The sequence below is a fragment of the Elgaria multicarinata genome, chromosome 5, assembly GCF_023053635.1.
Source record: "Elgaria multicarinata webbii isolate HBS135686 ecotype San Diego chromosome 5, rElgMul1.1.pri, whole genome shotgun sequence".
Classification (NCBI taxonomy): Eukaryota; Metazoa; Chordata; class Lepidosauria; order Squamata; family Anguidae; genus Elgaria; species Elgaria multicarinata.
In genome coordinates this window covers 74,474,402-74,489,255 of record NC_086175.1, presented here as the reverse complement: position 1 = coordinate 74,489,255, position 14,854 = coordinate 74,474,402, and the positions used below count along the sequence as shown (strand labels likewise).

The 14,854-nt window shown below is 38.0% G+C and overlaps 1 protein-coding gene across 3 annotated transcripts in view; it reads left to right on the top strand.

The window, feature by feature from the left end:
• Positions 1–14,854, top strand: part of SON (SON DNA and RNA binding protein) — a 38,126-nt gene that overhangs the window by 14,793 nt on the left and 8,479 nt on the right. The window contains exons 4-10 of one of the 3 annotated variants that reach the window (XM_063126676.1): positions 840–1,003; positions 1,933–2,076; positions 4,403–4,585; positions 5,893–6,003; positions 6,714–6,830; positions 11,215–11,272; positions 12,379–14,010. In XM_063126676.1, coding sequence (XP_062982746.1) covers positions 840–1,003; positions 1,933–2,076; positions 4,403–4,585; positions 5,893–6,003; positions 6,714–6,830; positions 11,215–11,247 — 752 coding nt within the window. In that variant the 3' untranslated portion in view covers positions 11,248–11,272; positions 12,379–14,010. Of the gene's footprint in view, positions 1–839; positions 1,004–1,932; positions 2,077–4,402; positions 4,586–5,892; positions 6,004–6,713; positions 6,831–11,214; positions 14,011–14,854 lie in introns of those variants that run through there. The other 2 variants (XM_063126675.1, XM_063126674.1) reach the window with 2 other exon arrangements.

The window sequence follows — 14,854 nt, the reverse complement described above, 5'->3', positions numbered from 1 at the left end:
TTTAGGGTTAGTCCTCTTCTGCATGTCTACAATATGCAGCTCCGATGTTTGCATTCTCTTCCCCTCCTTATTGTTTTATTATGATTTTATTAGAATGTAAGCCTATGCGGCAGGGTCTTGCTATTTACTGTTTTACTCTGTACAGCACCATGTACATTGATGGTGCTATATAAATAAATAATAATAATAATAAATGTTGGTTGGGGTTTGGAGGAAGCCTCCATAGAAGATCTCAAAGAATAGGCAGGCTTGCATAGAAGACATCTTTCCTTTTAAATATCCTTGTTCCACATACTCTTCAGAGTTTGCAAGTAATATTTTGAATTGGACCTAGAAACACATCAGAAGTCAGTGAAGCTGTCCTAATAAAGGAGTCACATGCTCCTGACAAGCTCCAGTCAATGTCTTGCCCCAGTATTCTGGAGCAACTGAAGTTAGGTTGCCTTGTGTTAGCATCCACAGTAATTGGGACATGTGTTCTTTGCACATTATAATCGGCCTTCTTTTCCCTCACCACTTCCGCTTATTTGTACTGAATACAGGAAACTCTTTCATGCTATATAGAGAAGCAGGGATTAAAGGTAAGGGTGTGTGCTTCTGACCGAGGAAACTGGTCCATACTGGGATGTTGTCTGAATTGTCTTCAGATGCAGGGAAACCCCATTAAAATTAAATATTCCACTATTTAAATTATTTCTAGTGTTCTTTGGAACATGGACCAATGAATTCTTTGCAACTATGCAACTATATGTATTTCTAAGTTCTAGAAATAGCAGTCAAATTAGAATTCTGTAGGCATGCATTCTACATCTTAATATTAATATATACTATTCTTGTAGACAAGGCACAGCTACTTGAAATAGCCAAAGCAAATGCAGCTGCCATGTGTGCTAAGGCTGGTGTTCCTCTGTTACCAAGCCTGATGCCTGTTATAACTCCAGAAAAGAAGGAAGAGAAAGTTACGCAAAAGTCGGCAAAAGAAACAATATTGGAACTCACTGAGGTAAGAGGGAATGGCTTACATATCAAATGGAGCAGCTATTACTGATTCAGTAAAAATGATTTCTACAGTATTTATCCTTCAAGATCGTAAAAGTCTGTTTGAAAAATTGCAGGATTTCTAGATAGAAACCTAATCCTAGAAGTGAGGGTGGGATACTATACCTTTGAAATGGAATATGTTTTGATACACTATTTCAGTTACTGATGGGAGTAATAATTATTTTATTCTTTGGGATAAGTCTATTTTTATTTTACTTAAATTTATTTTTAGGCTGCTTCTCAGGGCGGAACCCTCTCATGTTTCTATTCATGCTAGAAGATTTACTTATTTTCCCAGACATTTCAGCAGTAGTAGTGGCCCACTTGTTTTGGGTTGCTTTTGTAGGGTTCATTCTAGGCTATGAGCTGGGGAAGATTTTGTGTATTTGCGGGTGAACATTTTTCATATTTTATTGTTTCTAGATTATGTTTTTAAGGGGTTGGTATTTGTATTATTGTGCTGATTATAAATTTTATTGATTTTGGGGTTGTTTTCCTGTTTTATTCATCATGAATTTTGGTATTGCATTTGTAAGTCTCTTTGACACTGCTTTTTGCAATAGGAAGTGACACATATATTTAGTAGTACTAGTAATAAAAAGAATAAGGCAGCTCTCAAGCAAATGTTATTAGTCTGCCATCTGGCTTCCTACCTTTCACAAATGGTGAAATCATGGCAATTTCAGCAAGGTCTGTTATATTGGGACCATGGCCCTCTAGCTATAGTTGGATATCTGCTCCAGGTCTGAACTTTAATGTTTTTGCAAGGCAGTTGCTGTTAGATTCTCATAATTGTCAGTATTTGTAAACCGACATACTGATTTATCTGCTCAGTCCTTTGCATCGTGCCTATTTACTTCATGTATAACAGAATGGTGGTTGATATTTTAGAAATGCAAGAAGATTGCACAAAGCCAGGAAGATGATGTGATTGTGAATAAACCTCATGTGTCTGACGAAGAGGAAGAAGAGCATCCTTTTATAAATCATCCCTTCAAACTCAATGAGCCCAAACCTATTTTTTTCAATTTAACTGTAAGTACTGTAAAATTAGAATATATAGGTTTATTTTTCTTCATATAGGTAATCTTACAGAAAATAAAATGTGTCCTAGGGTAATATTGCTTTATTGCAAAATTATTTCTTGCAGAGAAATATTAATTTAATTTCAACAAGTCATGAAACATGCAGTAGTTAATCCATTTAAGACACACAATCAGTGCTTTGGGAATGGCATCTAGATCTGAATTGAAAACATTAAAAAAACGGAATATCTATAATCGGTGGGAAGATATTGCATACCTGAGCAATTTGCATTATCTCTACAGATGCCATAATATTTACCCTGCTTGGACAGCTCACAGTGATCTCTTTCAAATACTCATGCTGTTGTTAAAACAGCAATGAACATTCAGTTTCTTTAATGTTCATTGCCAAGTTACATTTTATGGATTGGATCCAGTTAATCTCTCTCTGTGATGGAGCAACTTCTCTCAGTTGAACAGGGGGCACGGTGTGTGTGTGTGTGTGTGTGTGTGCATGCTATCAAAAGCAGATTTGAGGGGCCTGCAGCAGGAATGAGAAAAAAAGTGCTGTTGCATGCTTTATTTTGTTTTAAAAATTTCTAGGCTGCCTTTCAGGGCAGGAACCTTCCCAAGTGGTCATACAACAATAAAAACCATATAATAAAACGCATATAATAGAATGTATATACGGTAATTACTAGAAGTCAGCATAGATTTGTCAAGAACAAATCCTGCTAGACTAAGCTGATCTCATTTTTTCATTGGGTAACCTCTCTTGTGGACTGTGGGAATGCTGTGGACATAATATATTTTGAGTTTAGCAAAGGTTTTGATGAAGTGCCCCATGATATTCAGATTAGCAAACTAGCTAAAATTGGGCTAGATGGAACAACTGTTAGGTGGATCCACAGTTGGCTACAGAATCGAACTCAAAGAATGCAGGATCTCTTCTCTATCATTTCAGAGTGCAGGACATGGAATAATGGGCTCAAGTTACAGGAAGCCAGATTCTGGCTGGACACTGTTAGAGCTGTCTGACAATATAACCAATTACCTAAGGAGGTCGTGGGCTCTCCCACACTAGAGGCATTCACGATGCAGCTGGGCCGCCATCTGTCAGGAATGCTTTTAGGTGGATTCCTGCATTGAGTAGGGGGTTGGACTCAATGGCCTTATAGGCCCCTTCCAACTTTACTATTCTATGATTCTGTGATAATACAAAAAGCAAATGTTCCAAAAAAACCCACCTACACCCTCATAAGATAGAAGCTACAACTCAATTGCAGCTACAACCCAGTCTGATCAAACATAGTCAGTGGAAGACCAGATTAAACAAGTAAGTCATCAGGACCTTCCTATAAGCCTGCAGTGATGGGGCCTGTTGGACAATGGCAACTTATTCCAGAGGTGTGGGGCCACTGTGGAAAAGGCCCTTTCTCATATATTTGCCCACATAACTGCTCTCACAGGTGGGCCTTTCTTTCTGATCTTTAAAAGTGTGGGCAAACAGTTAGGGGTGAAGGCAGTCCTTCGAGTAATTTGGTCCCAAATGGTACACTTGTGTAACATTTGATTTCACCCTGTATATTATAATACAAAGGTGATCTGTTGATGACATTAACTGAGAGTAATATAAAGCAGTTGACTTCAAATCAGTGGAAAAAAGCATGATGGAAACCTAGGAATCCAGAATTTTGAATTACTGAATTTGCAAGGAATTATTGCAAGTTTGCCTCAAGTTAATAGCTCTTATACAATACTTGTGAATCCAAAGCCTGCGTGATTTCAAAAGCTGCTTAGTATTTTGTGAAATCATGAGATTGATAAGTCTATAAGAAATAGTTGAATACCTTCTTGGTTTCATTCTTTCAGATTTGCTAGCCAAACGCAAGCATATTTTATCAAAATTAGCTTCTGCTTTGTAATCCAGATATTATTAGTAGCCAGAAACAGCATAATTAAGTTGCATTATAATGTGACCAAGGCTGACCTCTTCAAAAACATAGTTCTATAAATGTGAAAACCTGCTCAAGAGGGTCCCCCAACCCTCTGGAGCAGATTTTGAAGCCCCACCCTCCCAGATTTTCTGATGAAAGTTATTCCACCAGTACAAAAACTTAATTGATTTCACCTGACAAAAATCCAATCAAAGATTTTCTAGAAATGTATAACTTGGATTTTATAAACTATCTGTTTAGTTCAGTGCACTTTGCTTTTGGTTTGGTACAGATGTATTGTCAAGACAGAATACTTCAATATTTTCTCAGAATATATGTATGCATGTTGCGTGTGGATTACTCATATTGTAATATTTTTTTCTTTTTTTGCCTCTTAAGACTCCTACCATAAAGCCAGCAGCTCCGAAAACTCAGGTTACTTTGACAAAGGAGTTTCCTGTGTCTTCTGGATCTCAACACAGGAAAAAGGAAGCTGATAGTGCATATGGAGAATGGGTTCCTGTTGAGAAGAGCAAAGATGAGAACAAAGATGATGTGTTTCCCAACCCAGCCAGTCTGGAGGTAAAAAGTAGAAAGGTCATAACACATTGATATAAAGTTGTTCACCTGAAAGAAAGCATGGATATTGGCTATGAATCTTTAAAAGGTGAACTATAGAATTTAGGCTCCAATCCAAATGCCATGTGTTCAGGATTGGTGTCCAAACAGAGGGGATTCTGACTTTGTGCTGTGTTTCCAACTGTTTTGGAAGCTTCCCATATTCAAAACTGGTTTGCCAAATAATGCCTGTTGCTGTTAGGGGAGAAAAAAGTAAGAAGCCTTTCTGCATGTGTAGAAGCTATCGTGTGTTCCTCTGAATTGCGGTTTTGCTTTCATTAATTAAAAACAGATCGAGCATCTAACCAAATCAAGTACAAAGTAGCTTGAGATGGCATTGCTCCAATCTTGAATTCTATTGGTGTTTCTGATGTCAGAAATTCTGGTATTGAGGCTTACAGTATGCCTCAATACCAGAATTTGAACCAATTTGATTCTGGTGCTATATCAGTGTTCAATAATAGTAGCAGTAAAGCTAATCTGATGGCCAGATTATGATCATGCTATGTAACTGTGCTGGTTGTTAGTTGACTGCTATTTAATGGTGTTTTCATTTTGCTTGTATAGCTGTTAAACTGTTCCTATTACTAAAAGCATCTACTTCCTCATGCAGACTTCAGTGTCCTAAATATTTAATACTTGGTGTGTTCATCCGTCCGTCCAAGAGATATATATTATAAGGCCCCTGGGGTTTTGGTTTGTGTTGTATATTCAAGACACAGGAACACTGTGTCCCCTGTCGTGGCTCCTTGTAAAGATTCCAGGGAATGCAGCTTGTCTCTGTGTGCTCCATACACTGAAGACACACTTCAGGGGCTAGAGGACAATATTTGCTCTCACTGCAAGTCTTTTGGCAAGTGCACCTTGTAACTCAGCACCTGCCATATAAGTGAATGGCAGTCATTCACCTGTATGAGAAAAAGTAAAGGGGTCACAATTGACAAAACTGAGGAATGGACTAAATTTACTCTGACCCTGGCTACCTAGTGAATCAAGGGATAGCCAGAACAGGGAGTAGGTTTAGTCCATACATCAGTGATATTCCTAAGTGTGTGGTCCTTTACTTTCTCCCATATAAGTGAATAGTTGCCATTCACTTATACAGGGAAAAGGAAACATGTTGGATGGTGCTGTCTTTGGTCATGCCAGCATGTGATAAAATATTGGAAATTGTCTTTTATATTGATACATATTTACGCCCCTCTATAGTGGGATGCATTGTCTTAGTAATGCAGATTTTTAAAACCTATTGTATCTATACTATTTTCTAGCCTGTTGACATCTCCTCAGCACTGAATGAGCGGCAAATAGCCCAAAAGAGACTTACAGAAAATACTTTTGATCTGGAGGCAATGTGTTTGTTAAATCGTGCACAAGAACGGGTAAGTTACAGCTTCTTCCTTTTTACTCTACCAGGTGCTTCTTAAAATTTGTATGACGGCTGAAGAAATGCTGTGATTTCGGAAATGATTGCATTTCTTACACCAACTTCTGGGCATATTAATTTTAGAATTCTTGTTTTTAAGGTTTGAGATTTTTAGTTGAAATTTAGATCACATAATTTTGGGTAGAATGTGAGACTAGAAAGAACCAAGTTAACTTCAAGTCTGGAAGTCCAAATATGAACGTTATCGATATGGATGCTACAATGGCATTAATTTGAGTAGTAAGACAATACTAACAGAATACCATGCTCTGGAATAAAGTGATTTATGTAGAAGAATGTGCCTGTGTCTAAATAAGGCACAGACCTTAAGCACTTTTTAAAAAGCCATATTTCTAGATAACTAAGGGTTTAGGTAGTGATGGGAAATGGCCTCAAAATAAATGAATGAATGAAATGAGGGTTTAGGTAGTGATGGGGAATGACCTCAAAAATAAATGAATAAATAAATAACATTAATAGCTGAACTTGTGGTAGCCAGTGAGGACTTTCTCAGAATGGGTAGTTCTAAATTGTTTCGAAATGAAATGTGATTGTTCTTAAAAGCCCATAGTGGATGGTGCTACCATGAGGTAATGATTTATATGTATTTTTAACACTTGAGAACTTACTAATTCATTATATTTTTATGCTCATTTATGGTTGCAGATTGATGCCTGGGCTGAGCTGAATTCTATACCAGGTCATTTTACGGGAAGTACTGGAGCACAGGTCTTGTCTTCAGAACAGTTATCCAACAGCGGTCCCCAGGCTTGGGTTAAAAAGGTAGATGATATTCAGACAGATGAGTCCAAATGTCACATGTTAAATTCCTTTGAAATCACTGGAAGAAGTGACAGTGATACACATAGGACACTAATAGCCTCCTGAAATACACACAGAAAATAAACTGAGTTAATTTACTTTTGTGTTCTGTCAAGATGTGTTTGCACTCTTGTTTTGGAATTTGTATCTACTATGCCTAATTAGCTCTGTGTTAATACTGGTTTTGGTAGGATAACTGTAGAAACTGGGAGAATGATCTATGCTCACTTGTTTGAAAAGAGTTGTTTTAATTACTCCCATGGTTACTGTTATCTTGTGCTGAAATTGTCCTGAAATGTGGGTGCAATGGAGTTGGGGCAGTTCTATTACTTACCTAGTCAGAGTTAAATTTGATCCTGATTTCAGTAAAATTTTGATAGAGAGTTCAATGAGTGGTTAACAGGGCTGTAAAAATCCACTTGCTTTGTTCTGTTGAGCACATCTTTGAAATAAGAAGCTGGAAATGGAGGTAAATGCTCTGTGCTCCTCAACTTTTACCCCCATCTTAAAGTGAAATGGGCAGTGGACTTACCTTCTTCCTCATTTAAAGATAGACCTTAAATCCTCATCCTTGCCTAATCCAGCAGTGCCATCTGGAATGACTGGTCTAGCTGTTAGGAGAGGAAGCTTTATTCTAGGATTTCTTGCATTGCTGGAATAGCATGGGAAAGAAATTTGTTTTTCTTGCTAACCCTGAGGGAAGAGAGTAATTGGCTGGCTTGAATGGAGTTAATATCAATGAGAGACAGACAGGTTGATACCTTGCACAAAAGGGGGTGAGGATAAAAACTTTGTGGAATGCTGGATAGGAGCCAGCAAAGTGTATCTGTTTATATTTTAAGCCAGATTGTATGTCTTGGTGAGAGGGCAGAGGACAAGCAGAACATATATGAATCCAGTTTGAAATTATCAGTGGTTGAAGTGAACACAGAGACCAAAATAAAGAATGTTTGGATACTTTGGTCACAGCTGAGGTTCATAAGGCAAGCCCTGACCTGCTTTCAGAACTTGTGTATAGGATGACTCTAAGGAGGAAATCCCAAAGGAGCACTGAGCTTGTGATGCAGTTAAGTTTCAGAATTAACTATACTGGAGAGTTCAGAAGACCCCTTAGGTTGTATGCTTGGCAAGTATATTTTTACAGTCTTGATAGATGATTTTTCATCTTTCCTCATGTAGACTCGTCTCGCAGAATTAATTGTACCTACTGTCTACCTCTGATTTTTAAATAGCACTGTTTTTAGAGCCAACTGGTTTGAAAAATGAGTTATAGTTCAGTCAATATAAGCACTTAGATACAGTAACCAAAGAGTTTTATAACTGTGTTCTGTTGATAAAATGTATTATACACTTTTACACTTTTGTAATTAAAGTATATGGGGAGTACTGTAAATATATTATCTGTAAATATCACCTGCTGAACAGGTTTTCTTTGTGGAAATAAAAGTGGGGAACTAGTGGTAATGATTGACAGCAACCATTTTAACAAAGGTTTCGCTGAAGCTTCCATTGTATGTTTGTCTTTCATCACCCATGTACAGTTCACAAAAAAAAGGCCATACTTGCTATAATTTAATTGGCAGTGTATCCATTCAGGCACATCCCAATTATTTTTAATAAAATTTGAGAAGACTGAGCAAGTGGTTCTTGAATCATGACACCCTAAAATACAAGACTTCACAATGATTGTGTGTCCCGTCCCCCCCCATTTTCCCTATGAGTGGCATGTCTGGTGGGGGCGTTGTTAGTTTTTAAGCAGTTATCACTTCACAGCCATGTAATTGGACCTTCCCAGGAGCTTCAGATTGCTGTAGAATGGCCTTGGGCTGATAGAGTGGTGATTGTTTACAGAAGGTGGAAGCTTTGAGATCGCCTTAATATACTTCATGCAAAGTGTAGTTAATGGTGCCATTTGAAAGCAGTGGTACTAGGGTGTGCTGGAATGATCTTCTGTTTTTAATGTAAGGGTCTCTTCTTAGAAATCGCAAGTGTGTCAGGTGGACTGTAGGCAATGTTGCTTCCTGCCCTTTTCTTCATCTCCTAAGCTATGCCTAAATCTTAGTTCCTCAGTCACCAGCACTCTTGATTTGATGAGCATTGGAGGGCCTGGGACATAAATCATAGGTCTTCCATGAGTAGGCAGAGTTCTATTGGGGATCCTTTTCATAGTGACAGTTTGCTGAATATAAGTATAGGTGGTGGTAGGCTTCTATCCTGTGTATTTCCCCAGTTTGTATCATGTGGTTTGTACCACCTTAGATACCAAAGAATTGTTGTGTAGAAAATTACTCTCTTGCGATCTGTGAGTTTGGCCTGCTACACTTTTTTACTATCTTTGGCACCATCTGTCGCCATGCGCTCCCCCAAATTTAGCATGCTTTTTAAACTAATACGGGATTAATGGGTAGGCGCTCTCTCTTCTCTCTCTCTCTCTCTCATTGTAAAGCTTATAGCTTTTTCAATGACAGTCAAATAAGAGGCAGTTTGAAAGCAGTTCTTTTTAGGTTTTCTTGAATGTATATTACCAAAAAAGGCCCTTCATCTGGGAATTTGAAATTGCGTTACCTGGGAATGTATGCTCCTTTCCTATTTAAAATTTTCTAGCTGAGTGAGGCAAGTAAGAAGGCTTTGAGATCTGAAAGGAGCATAGGTGTTCCTGCTTTATACAACATAGAATTCCTGGATGAAAATGCTTTCTCCCTCCCCCCCCCCCCCCAAAAAAATCTTTGGGTTTAGCTTAGGGCACAATCCAATGCATGTTTAGACAGAAAAAAAGTTCTACAACTCCCAGCATCTCCCAGCCATATCTGGATGGGGATCCTGGGAGCTGTAGGACATTTCCCTCTCTAAACACTTATAGGATTGCACTCCTGGCTTATGCTACTAGATACTCTTCCTTGGGAATAGGTCCTATTGACCTCAGTGAGATGACGTGCTTCCAAGTAAACATGCAGATGATTGGACTCTTAATTTCTCAGCAAGTGAAATCATAAGAAAGTCAAACTCATTCACCATTATCCAACATAATAAAAAATCCTTGTTTTATTTTTTCTAAGCTCAGAAATTTGGGTGTTTTTGAATTTTAGATATTGTACTACTTTGACTCTTGTGAATTCATTAGGGAACCCAAAGTGGTATTGGTAATTTGTTTGAGAAGTGAAATATTACATTTACATTGCAAAGTTTTGATTTTTTTAAAAACTAGTTGAGGCAGAGCAAACTGAAATTCAATAGTCACTTTAAAATTAACTAGAAGGTTATGCTTGTTAATATGCTTCATATTGTAGATAGGAAGCCGCTTTTTTAAAAAAACAAAAACAAAACCAGTGGCAATTTGTGTTTGGCGTTGTTCATTTGTTTGACTTTTAGTAATGTGATTTAAAATGTTTGGGCGTTAGGCTGATGAACAATATTTTTAAAGGAGTAGCTTCAGTCAGAAATTTCTGTTTTGCATTATTATCAATGATGTAATCAGTTCACAACTGCAAAAATATTAAACTCTTCACAGTACCTGTGCAACACATTTATTCTTCCTTTTTTAGGCTTATTTATTTGCTTATTCATTCAAGTATATGATGAAGCACCAGAGGCTCATGGGGATGGGAGTTGTAAAATACTTAGGGCTGGATTCATAGAACTGCACAGCTAATTCTATGTGCCCAGGGAGATCTGTTTTTAGAAGAGTAATTCATGTTCTACTGTGTACATTGGGGCTTGCTTTCTAGTACAAATGTTTAGGCCTACAGCCTCATATTTAGATTTTTCATCAATGCCAGTTACTTTTATTGTCAAATATAATTTTCCAACACTTAAATAGATTTTTTTATTTTTGTGTATAATCCGTTTTTACAATATAGTATTTGTAGATGAGCTTGTGTAGTGTGTCAGTGGAAAAAGCGAAAGCTTTGTGAACTTCAAGCTACGTAAAGTTCCTATCCTCCTGCTTGCCAGTTGAGATAAGTGAAAAGAATGGTGACTTCACTTCTCTAGCAAAGGAGAGTTGGTTAATCATGATATTTCTGGAAGGAGGAGTAGCTCTTCAAGGGAACCACCATGGTCAGTACGTTGTGAGTTGAGTGGAAGGTGGACAGGTGAGAGTGTTTGTGTGTATGAGATTTTGGGATATTCTGCAAGCTGTGCTCCTCTGAAGCTTCCCCTGTCCCAGCACTGTGTCCCCCTTCAGGACCTAGATTTCATCTGGAGGGCCTGACTGCGCTGATCTTACTCGATTGCTGCAATGAACAGGAAATCCTGCTGCTGAGAGTGCCCAGGTGAAAAAACTTATAGGAGAAAGGGTAGTGTTTCATTGGTGCTGGACTACAATAATGCTCTTCCCTTACTTCAGAAATCAGTGACTGCCAATATTAATGCATCCTGAGAGCAATGCAAGATCCTCCAACAAAGTAAGCATTTCCTGGTAACGATAAACAAGGGAACTGGGGGAGGGGGAAGACATTTTCACTTCTCTTTAGGAGCTGGACTGGTGTATAGGCTTCCAGAGTTCGGCAAACGCCAGACTGTTTGTTGTTTTGCTAATTCTGGACTTTCTCAGGAGGCTTAAACTGATAAATCACTGATACTTCTGCTATATCTGATCTATATAGTAGTTAAAGGCCTTCTGGAAACTGCATATTTACAGTACCAGCAAGTTAAAAGCAGATGAGGATACATTACATTTGTGATTTCATCTGAAGGCTAAATGTGTTGTGGTAATATGCTTAAAGGCAGGACTGTTTCTTTGGTATAGTTCTACATACCCACTTATGAAAACGTAGAATATGGCGTTTGAACATCCTGAATGCTTCAGCATTTTTTAAAAAGGTGTGTTTCTGCCATTGTGGTAGCAGAAAACAGCTTGGAAAATATCAGATGCCTGCTCTGAAAACTCAGTTATCAGGGAGGAGTTGGATACGGTTTCTAGTGATCAGGAAGTAGGATTTCACTGCTGTGTGCAGCTCCCAGGCCCTATACCAAGGTTGCTATTCTTTAGTCTCCCCTTAGCAGTCATGATACTTCAATTTCAGAATCCTGAATCTCAGAAGCCGAATGAAGTGTGCAAGTAAACATTGCATAACTTATTCTGAGCATAGAATAAGAGTTATTTGGGTGTACTGCCCACCCTCCTTGCTGTTTCCTCCCTCCCCATTTGGTCCTTCGCCAAGCTGCTTGGTGACCTCTGGGTTTCTGTTGCCTCACAGGTTGAAGTATAGGCGCAAAAAACTCTGGCAGAGTCCCATATTCCCCTATCATATTACCATGATTGTGTCCATTTAGAGAAAAATATCTCGACGACCGCTACATTTTTCGATGGGGAAGAAAGCTGTTTACAAGTAGACACAAGAAGTGCTGGTGGCTGTATATGAGAAACATTGAGTTGGCTCAGAAGAGATTCTCTATAAATTACCAGTATAAGTAAAGTTTAATTTCTAAAATAATTACAGATTTTGCAAACGCTGTCAGTGGCAGACATGGTCTGCTCACTGTAGTCCGTTCTGTGTTTTTCTTATAGGTATTCACCCTTGCACCCAGGATTGGGTATTCTTGGAGTTCCCATTTGTGTGGGCTTTTCTTGACATTGAATGAATCTGGTAAATTGTAATTTCTTACCTCTTTGGTTTCTAACTCTTCTTGTGCCAGTCTAGATATCAGAGTGGACTTTTATTTTTTGTGTCAGTGTTGATTCCCTTCCCCACCTGGAAGTTCTTACTATTAGATGTATGTTAGATAGTTAACTTGTCCTGTAAACTGAACATGGACTAATAATCCGCCTTCCCACACACTATAAAGAGGAAATGGTTTTGATCTATCTAGTGGCAAGATATTCTAATTTCGCTAGTCTTGTCTGGCATAGGAAGATTCACAGACGAGAAATTTCCATTGAAGCATCATAGTGAATCTCACAGTGAGAACATATAAATGTCATTGGATAGCTAATGAAATTAAAGAGAAAGGTTTTCTCATCTGTGTTTCAATTAAAGATTTTTTCATTAATCTTTGTTGATAAATTATATTCAGTTTTTAAGATACTTTAGACACACACATGATTCAATTTCTTGGCCTTGCTTACATTCGCTTCCTTCAGTGGTAAATAATCCTACTTTGCTGTACCACTGTATTTGTACCACATACTAGTAGTACTTCTGCTTGAATTTTTGCCACGCAATAAAACTATCTTTCCTATAGTCCTATTGAGTTACTGTGCAAAAGGAATTCTATTTGTCATTTCATATACTTGTTCAGTTTCCAGACAATGCTTGCTGAGCTTTGTAAACAAAGTACAATCATTACGCGTGCATATAAACTTGACAATCTTAAATTAATCTAAACTAATTTAAAGTACTCTATTACTTCTGCATTGGCAGTAGCCATGTATAACGCACAAAATTTTGCTGGCTAGATGAGTCAAACTGAGTTCTTTGTTTCTTATATTTCACTACTGTTAGAAAGTGTTCTGAAATAATTTATGGGGCTATAAAGGCTTGCTTGTAGGCTCAGTAACCAGTGAATAAAACTAGATTAGGCTGCATTAGACAAGGAATTGTGAAATGTAGGCCAGGGAAGGTGAGGCATGCTTAAGTCTCATTGAAATCAATAACATTTCAGTGCACAAATCAGGTAGTCAACAATCCTTCGCATGTCTACTTATAACTAAGTCCCATTGAGTTCACTGGAGTTTACTCATGTGTAAATGGGTCTAGGATTGCATCCTAAACCCCATTTTCTGTTGGACCTAGGCACACATGGGGTTTTTTGGATTCCATTTTTAAAATTTAAAACTATGGGTAATCACTGTATGCAGCTGATACGACTAACCTGTCAAGCCAATTAGGAAAGTGGATATCATATTTACAGAGATGCTTTTCAGAGCTGAACTGCATTTCAAAACTAAGATTCTCATACCTTTATTAGGTTTAAGTTACATAAATTAATATTATAATTTATATCCCACCTTTCCAGACAAAATGCCCACTCAAGATTATGCTTTCTTGCTTTTAAACCTGAAGAGGTTATTCTTATTCTCTTCCCCCCCCCCCCCCCAATAATTTTGGAAAGTCTATTGAAAATTCCTGCAACCTTCCAAAGACCTTGTCAAAGAGTTGGTCTGTGTCGTCTTTGTGAACTGGGATACACATTGGTGATGAAACAGACATTGTTGATGAACATTCTATCATTGCAAAGCAGGTACAAAAGAGGAGTCGGAGCCCTGGGTGACATTGACTGGGGTTTGTATCATTCTCTGCATGGTTGCCCTTTTCTAATGAGAGGTTCCTGGAAAGGAGAGGGGAGGATGAAAATGGAAGTAAGTAAAAGCCATTCAAGGTGTATCAACTCAAAGCAGTTGGTAACTGGCATCAGCTAACATGTCTCTTGTGTACACAAACTGCATGGCTTGCACCAGTCAAAACGTTTCAGTAAGAGAGGTAACGTCTGCCTCAATTTAGCTTTTCCTTATATCAGAACATCTTTTCCAAAGTAATGTTCAGTTGCATGAAGTACAGCGATCTGTTTAAATGTAGTGTAGGGGCTGATTTAATACTTAAGGAACTCATCTTACACATGTTTTGGAAACTTTTCTATTTGGTTTCTTAATACCAGGATATGGGGATTCGTATTGCTGTGGTTATGTGTGTCATAATTGTCTGTGATGAAGAGCAAATCATTTATAAGAATGATTGTACACTCCTCGTTTGCTTTCACAATCATATTTTCAGGAATTGAAAATGAAAGCAAAACAGACTGAAAGCAAAGACATTCCTGATGTGTAGGTTGATACCAAAATATTAAGCTTTGTGCCTTATAAACGACAACATTCAAATACTTTATTGTGTTAACGCTACCAATGTATAACTTTAACAAAAGCAGTTTGCCGCATTGGGTCATTGGGTGGGGCAGAAAAGAGAGATGATAGTTCACAGAATAGCCTGTGAACTTTCACCCCTCTATATGGAAACTTGTTTCAGGGCCAAATCTGCCTTGTAGCTGCC